Source organism: Cyprinodon variegatus, unplaced genomic scaffold (assembly GCF_000732505.1).
Source record: "Cyprinodon variegatus isolate N-32 unplaced genomic scaffold, C_variegatus-1.0 Scaffold963, whole genome shotgun sequence".
Taxonomy (NCBI): Eukaryota; Metazoa; Chordata; class Actinopteri; order Cyprinodontiformes; family Cyprinodontidae; genus Cyprinodon; species Cyprinodon variegatus.
Genome location: NW_015151416.1, coordinates 291,875 through 300,055, shown reverse-complemented (window position 1 = coordinate 300,055; position 8,181 = coordinate 291,875). Strand labels below are relative to the sequence as shown.

The 8,181-nt window shown below is 36.8% G+C and overlaps 1 protein-coding gene across 2 annotated transcripts in view; it reads left to right on the top strand.

Annotated features, from left to right (window-relative positions):
* The first annotated feature begins 7,399 nt into the window (after positions 1-7,399).
* Positions 7,400-8,181, top strand: part of LOC107100353 (gastrula zinc finger protein XlCGF8.2DB-like) — a 45,191-nt gene continuing 44,409 nt past the window's right edge. For both annotated transcript variants that reach the window (XM_015398809.1, XM_015398808.1), the window contains exon 1: positions 7,400-7,667. In XM_015398809.1, the coding sequence (XP_015254295.1) occupies positions 7,604-7,667 (64 nt within the window). In that variant the 5' untranslated portion in view covers positions 7,400-7,603. The remainder of the gene's footprint in view (positions 7,668-8,181) is intronic.

Genomic DNA, 8,181 nt, shown 5'->3' with positions numbered 1-8,181 from the left:
GTTTTCCTTAGATAGAAAACTTTGAATCAATCTGACTGGATGATCTGGTGAACTGGAAAGTGCCTTGAGATGACATGATGTGAATTTGGCGTTATAGAAATAAACTGAATTGAATTGAATTGAATATATCAACTATTATTTCAGGTTCATAACAAGAATATTTTAGTTCGATTTGTCTGGATTCCTGCGCATGTAGGGATTGAATGAATTGAAGAACTATATATATTAGCTAAACAGGCCTTAAAATCAGATATTATTAACTTAAGTATTTCTTTAAGCAAAAGTGAGGGTAGATCTATGTTTCAGAATAAAATCTGTAAGGTCTGGCAGAAACATTGTGATAATCATGACACTGGTAGAGATCTTTATAAAATTCAAAAGACTGTGGGGGGTAATAGTTGTAGAATGGAAGGCAGAAAGACAAGGCAGTCATATCTCCACTTAGAACTGGTCATACTGGACTTAATAGTTCTCTTTTCAAAATAGGGAAACATGACACAGCGACTAGTAATCACTGTAATCTGATGGAAACAGTGGAACATGTATTATTAGAATGTAATAAATATTCACAGGGACGTCAACATTTAAAGTCAATACTAAATAGAGAAAAAAAATTGATTTTCAATTATAAACCTTTTAGGAAGTAAATCTAATTCTGCTAGAAATCACTAAATTACATTTGTAAAAAAAACACTGGATTATTTATTCGTATTTAAATTAAGCATATAAGTGTGTGTATGCATTTGAAATTACACACATATTCATTTATATGTGTCAGGATTTTGTTGAGGTTTGAGGACCCAAATGCAGAGGCAGGGAGGCAGAGGTGAGTTTCTTATTGATTTAGTGAAGAGTTACCTGAACACAGAGGCAGGAATCCAAAATTACCAAAAAATCTAAATATTAATACAAAGTCAAACAAACCCGGAACCAAGGAGACATCTGGGGAAAAACAATCATGAGGAGAAAGACTCAATGAGACGGAGTTGGAGGAAGTTTAAAGAGGAACCAGCACTGAGGAACTGAACAGAGAGAGTATTTATGGGAGACTGAAACAAATAGAGGGCTAACGAGCAGGATTGGGAGCAGGTGTGAACAGAGCAGAACAGGATACGAGCTCGGGAAAATGAGAACACAAGAGGGCAGCAGAAGGCAACAAATAAAAACCTGAAAACTGAAAAATAACCAGAGAGACAGCAAAAATAAGAATTAAACCACTAAAACTAGAAAACATGGAGCAAAGTAAGACTGAAAACTCATAAGAAAACATAACAGAACCAGAACTGTGAAAATATGTGAGTTTGTATAGATATTGATAGATAGATAATATGCAGAGTCCTGCATACCAATAAGGTATGAATTAAAAACTTCCCTCTGACACCATTGATAACCACACTCCAGTCTGGTAGGTGGCTCTAAATATACCTTAAGTTGGTTGCCATCCGCCAATAAAAAAAACATAAGAAGAAGAAGAAGAGGAGGACGGACTCTGTGGCTTGTCACTACCCGTTCCATCCCGGAAGGCCGATCCGTTCTGCGCATGCGTGAATAGATATATACATCCAGGTGTCCATAAATAATGTAAGTATGGTACTAAAACTACTTATTTTTATCCTTAATAACTCACTAAAGAATAGTAAAAATGTTAAAAAAAAAAATGTTTTATGACTTTTGTGAGACAATTTTTTGCTTTTTACATTTTCTTCATTAAGCTGCTTCTTTGACGTCATCATCAGACATGCTTAGAGTAGTCTGGCGAAATATGATTAATAGATGTTTATCTGCATTTTTGTTGTTTCTCTCTTTAGATTATGCACTATATAGCATAAGGTTCAAATTAAATGCAAACATAAAACTGAAAAACGCTAGATTTATGTTTAAATCCAAAGCCAAAACGTTAGCTCCCGGAAGTAGTGTCGGATCCCAATTCCGGTGCAGATCGGGCACAGAGGGATAAAAGAAAGGATTTAAAAGCATTTATTGTTATGTTTTGCTATGAATGTCCCCTCCATGCTTACCGTAGTTTAATCTGGGAAAAATGGGTAACCTGGATGTATTGTTTGATTTTGCCTGAGAAGCTGAGTAAAGCACACGTTTGAGCATACTTCTTCCTCCTGAGCAGTTATTACTATTTGGAAGTTAGGTAGAATATAACAAGTTACAGGACATTCACTGTCTTTAACGGGGAGAGGTTGCTGGATTATGTTGTCAAATTTGTCTTCCGAGGAGGAGATATTTGGCGCTCTGGAGCTGGAGCAACCCAATGCTGAGCACCTCACGGAGCCCAGTGCTAACACGAGCAGACCGCATCAACCTGAAGTAAGGGAAACAACCCCAACATGGTGGCAGGAGTTATTGGTAATATTGGCCCGAAATGTTGAACAATAGAGCTCATACTCCGAACGTTTTGATTACTTTGTCCAGGCTAACAGCATTGCATTATCACAAAATTGTGCCCACCTTCCTGGCTGTGATGGGACCTAAAACTTATAATTTATTACGTGACTTGCTTCAACCCACAAAGCCTGGGGAAAAGACATACGCTGCAATAGTCAAGGTTTTGTCAGACGATTTTTCACCGAAGCCATTATTAATCTCTGAGAGGTTGAAGTTTCATAAACATGACCAAGAAGAAGGAGAGTCAGTGTCTTTGTTTGTTGTGGCAATGAGAAAATTGGCGGAACATTGCGAGTTTGGTAAATTCATGCTAAAAAATTGCGTAGAGCTCACAAAAAAAACACCACAGCCTGTTCCATACGTGTCACCGAGCTGGAGCGCTACAGCCGCCGTTGGAACCTCAGACTTCACGTAGTCCCTGAGTCGGAGAAGGAGGACGTGGTGGTGGAGGTGACCCGGGTCTGTCAAGAGGTTTTGCCGATGGAAACAGAGAGGCTTCAGCTTTTAGTTGATGTTTCTCCTCGGGTTTGGAAAAAGATTGGCGGCAGTCCCTCGTCCTATTATCATTCGCTTTGTCGCTAGGAGGTATCGAGATTTTATATGGAAAGCAGCTAAAGGCAAAATGGTCTCTGTTTTACCGAAGATCTGTGCTAAGAAGGCCGTGATTTCCGACAGAAACTATGGCCGTCCATCCAAAAAGCTCAGGAAGAGGGGAAATCAGCATATTTCATAGGTGGTTGCGGTTTCATCAATGGCGTGGAGATCCCTGCAAGTCTTTATCGGGTGGAGGAGTAAACTGGAATCTGGATTCCCTTTTTGTTTTCTTTCTTTTTTTTAAAATTGTGGCGTTTTTTGTTAATTATTTTTTGTTTCTTTCTTCGGTTTTTGTTCCCCATTTTTTTTTTTCTGTTCACCTTCTCTGACCGAGCACTTTTTTTTTTTTTTTTAAGTTTTTTCTTTTTTTTTTTTCATTGCGGGGGGGTTGGTTATTTTTTTAAAATGGAAACTTTTTTTTTTTTTTGCCAAAATTTTTCTTTTTGTTTTTTTTTTTTTTTGGAGTGTCATTCAACTGCTACTGATGTTCATTTCTGGAAAGCCCAGTGGGGAAATTGTATTTGGTTTTCTTATGGTTCTGTGCATTCTGCAGGAGTTATGAAGTTGAAACATAGAATTAAAGGGAATAATATTGACTCTGAATGTGATCTAATGGGACAACATATCTGTCTGTTCTTACTCTGGAAAACCATCATTTCATCTGTGCTAATATTTATGGATATAATAAAAAAGGAGGGAATGATAAACTATTTCACTCAATAGAAAATATTTTTTATTATGGTTAAATAAATTTCCCAAAGCTATAATTATTATGGAAGGAGGTTTTAATACAGTTCTTGATGAGGATCTTAATAAATGGCCTCCAAGCAGACCTAATGCCTCCAACTCCTCTGTCAAAGCCTTTATGGAAAAAATCAACTTGACTGATATTTGGAGAACTTTCCATCCTCATGACTATTTGTTCACTGGAATAATAAATCATTAACAAGACTGTCCAGGATTGATTTCTGGTTAATATCAAATGAAGTAAACAAGGAGGATGTAACTGTTAATATAGTTCCTACTCCTCACAAAGCTATTAAATTGATTTTTAAATTTTCAGGCAAAAAAACTATCTTTTTCTCTCCGTTATACTGAAAAATTAACACTTCTTTACTGCTATTTGGAGAAGTATTGGAGAAATATATCAAAATGATTCAATCAGTAATGGTGTAAAGCCTGTGTAGATGCTCGCTATAGTCTCAATTGGGAACTTTTCAAATTTGAATCTGGCAAATTCTTGAGGAAATTTAGTAGTAACAGGGTCAAAACTATTAGAGCAGAAGAAGATTATATAATTTCAAGAATTATTGAGCTGTCCTATTTAAATCCATCTTCCTTAAATGATTTAGAACAACAAGAATTAGCTGAATTACAAATTAAATTAGACAATATGTACATAAATAAAAGTAAAGGTGCATTTGTTAGATCAAGAGATAAATGGTTGGAAGAAGGAAAACAAAACACCCATTACTTTTTAAATCTTGTAAAGCATAATGCTATCAATAATTCAGCAGACTAAAAATTAACGACTCAACAACTGATGATCCTGATCATGTTGCTAAATACTGTTGATCATTTTATGAGAATCGTTTTTCAATTGATTCCTTATTAAATAATTTAATATTGAAACTGATTTCTAACATCGACCAGAAACGCTGTGAGGAGCCAATCACCATTCATGAAATTGTTGATGCTATTGCACATCTCCAAACCATCAAATCCCCTGAAACCGATGGTCTAAGTACTGAAATCTAGAAACATATTTCTAACGACCTTGCTCCGTTTTTATTACAGGTACTTAATGAAAACATCAAAAATGTCTCTTAACCTCCTTTATACCAAAACCCAACAAGGATCCTTTACTTCTTGATAATTGGTGACCTATTTGCCTTCTTAATACTGACTATAAAATATTAGCCTTAGTGATGCTAAAAGATTAAAATCAACTCTTCAGTCAATCATTGACGAAACTCAATCTGGATTTATGAAAAATCGGCAATCACAAACAACATAAGACTTGTTCTTGATATCTTAGATGACCCTGATTTTGTTTCTGATAATGGATTCATTTTATTTTTAGTCGTCTATAGGGCTTTTGACCCTGCAGAACATGGTTTTATATTATAAAGTTTAGAAAAGTTTGGATTTGGACAGCATTTATAACAATTATCAAAACAACATCAGCTGTATCAGATGAAGGAAAGGCTCACCTCCCAGATTTAGCCTCAGCAGAGGAATCAGACAGTGGTGTTCTGTCTCCCCCTACCTGTTGGTTTTGGTAGCTCAGCTTCTAGCAGATCACATTAAAACCAGTCCTCTGATAGGGTTAATGTTGCTGAAAAATAACTGACCTTAACACAACTGGCTGATGACACTACCCTGTTCTTAAAGGATAAGAATCCAGCTTCGTTAGTGATCCAAGTATTAAATAATTTCTCCAAACCTTCTGGTCTAAATTTGAATCTAAAGAAATGTGAGATTATGGCAGTTAAAGATCGCACTGAGACATCAATTGATGGCATTCCAGTTAAAAACTAGGTTGTTTATTTAGGCATAATCTTTACAAAAGAACAACAACATCATAGCTCAGAAAATCTACTTTAATGAACCCATATAAAAATGGAGGGCTTAACTGTTCGTCTTTCTCTTCCTTGAATAACACTTTTAAGATAAATTTGATTCCCCAGTTCTTCGCATCTCAACCTTCTATATGGAAAATTATCGCTTACCACATTTTCTCTAAACTTGGAGGTTTAACCTTTTTCTTGGTTTGTAATTTTGATGTACATAAAATTCCTATCAAACTCTCCAGTTTTCACCACCAGGCTTTTTTTGTCATGGTCACTTATCTACAAGCACAACCTTCACCTCAGCCGTATTTCATTTGGAACAATAAGGACATCCTGTACAAAAAAAGATCATTGTTTTAGGATTCGTGGTTCAGTCACAGTATTACTCTGGTTCATCAACCGTTCAATGACAATGGGACCTTATTAAATTACGAAGGGTTCCTCTCTAATTTTAACCTTCCTGCTTCTTCTGGAGAATATGCAAAGGTTTTTGTTCTATTTCTGCTGGGATTTACATGTTATACAGACAGAGGCCCAGACTCCATTCCTCTTCATCTCCTTCTCTGACTCCCATGAACTCTTCTGTTGGCAAAATACATCTCACCTCGTCTCTTCGTCAGAACAATAAGTCAATCAGATCCCTCTTTCAGAGAGAGGTGGCGTCTGTTCCTGCTGTTGTTCCATACTGGAACAAATTTGTGACAGATTAGCTTGGCTGTTAGCCAATCCCTTTCTCCTCTCTAACAAGGTGAAGTCTCATTCACAGGATCAATCCCGCCAAAGACCACCTAAAGAAGTTCAAATCTGATATTTTGGTGAACTGCACTTTTTGTGATCTTCTCCCAGAATCTGTTCCACATTTGTTCTGGTTGTGTCCATATTCTAAGACTTTCTGGAAACGCTTTTGTAACTTTGTGGATTCAAATATTTTTAATAATTTTCAGCTTCATTGAAAAAACGTTTTATTTCATTTTCAACGGCAAAGTAAAATGTTTCCTAAACCTTTCCTTATTAATCTTTTAATTATATTGGCCAAATTTAATTTGCATTAATTTAAATTAAAAATAATAATAATAATAATAATACATTTTATTTAACTGAAGTCAAGCAATATTTTCATACTATTTAACTCTCTTCTCACCAGAAGGCACAAAAAAACCACAGCAATCTGTTCCCAACTAAAACTTCTGGACAACTTAATGTTGTAGAAGAAATGTTTATTTGTAGAATATAAACATGTATATATGTATACATGCATAAGCACATATTTCTCTCCCCAGCGCATGTTTGTCAATCTGTTTGTCTTTTCTCCTAAATGTATTTATTATTTGTAACATACCCCCTGGCATATTTGTTTATTTGTATTTCTCATATTTTATTGTATTGTTGACTTTAAGTGAAATAAAAAAATAAAGTAAAGCACACCTTCCAGCATATTCCTGCCTCCTGATCCGTTATTACTATTTGAAAGTTGGGTAGAATATAACATTTATTTTCTCAATAAATACATTATTAACCTTTCACACATTATATTTTAGTATGTTTACTATGTTTGGACTGGAAAATGTCATTTAGGTATTTTTAACAAAATAAAATCGAGGATCACCGGGAAGTATATCAGCCCATCTTAGATTAATAAATGTAACTCAGCGGATCTGAATCTTATTTTGGTTTTGTTTATATTGTTTAGTTAATTTGAGTGTGACGTGTTTGTTTAGTATAAATTAGTAGACATTCTGATCCACACTCCATACCAGTTGGTGGCGGTAATGCACCATTTCTTTGCGTGCCAACCGCCAAAAAATTCCATAGAGAAAGAAAAAAGAAGACGGGACTGATCGGGTAGAGACACGGCTATCAGCTGTTAGCATTAGCATTAGCTTCCGTGTGCTAGCAGAGAGGCTGCTAATGTGTGAGTGTTTGCAGTGAGAATGTGTTGAGTCCAGCTGGAAGGAGAGTTTGTCAGCGAGCAGTTAACTCCTGCTGGAGAAACATTCCCAGAGTTTAAAGGAAGATTAGATCAGATCGAGGAGGAGAAGATGGATGATCAGCACAGACTGCTGGATTTCACCAGGATCCCCCAGATCATCTTACACCGGACAGGTAGGAACCACCTGGGATTTTAAGGCTCTCCCAGGAAGCCCTGCTGCTCTGGGTGGATGAGTGGGGGGGTGGTTATTAGTAGGCAGGTGCTAGCATTAGCCATGCCAGCTAGCATTAGCCATTCCCTGTCAGCTAATGCCAGCTGGCAGGAAAAGAGAAGGGAGGAAAAAGCTGTGGCGTCATGATGGAGCCATTCTGATCTGAGAGGAAACTCTGGTTCTAGTTGTTGGAGAATCAGAGACAGGAAGGAGGAGAGAACTTCTGGAAGATGGAGACAACATCAGGAGACCGTGGCTCTGTTTGAAATCCTGGGCTGCATCCTCCAAGGACGCGGTCTACCTAGACTGGATTCTTTGAAGTCCTTGAAAATAAGGAGGCCGGAAGAGTTTAGGCTGTGAATCCGACCAGGTCTACCCGGGTCGGATTCACACGGGTTTTATCGCCGTATGCTCTGTTGCTTAGCAACCGTGAAAGTTGACACACAAAGCAGGAAAAGAATGAAAACCGAAGTTTT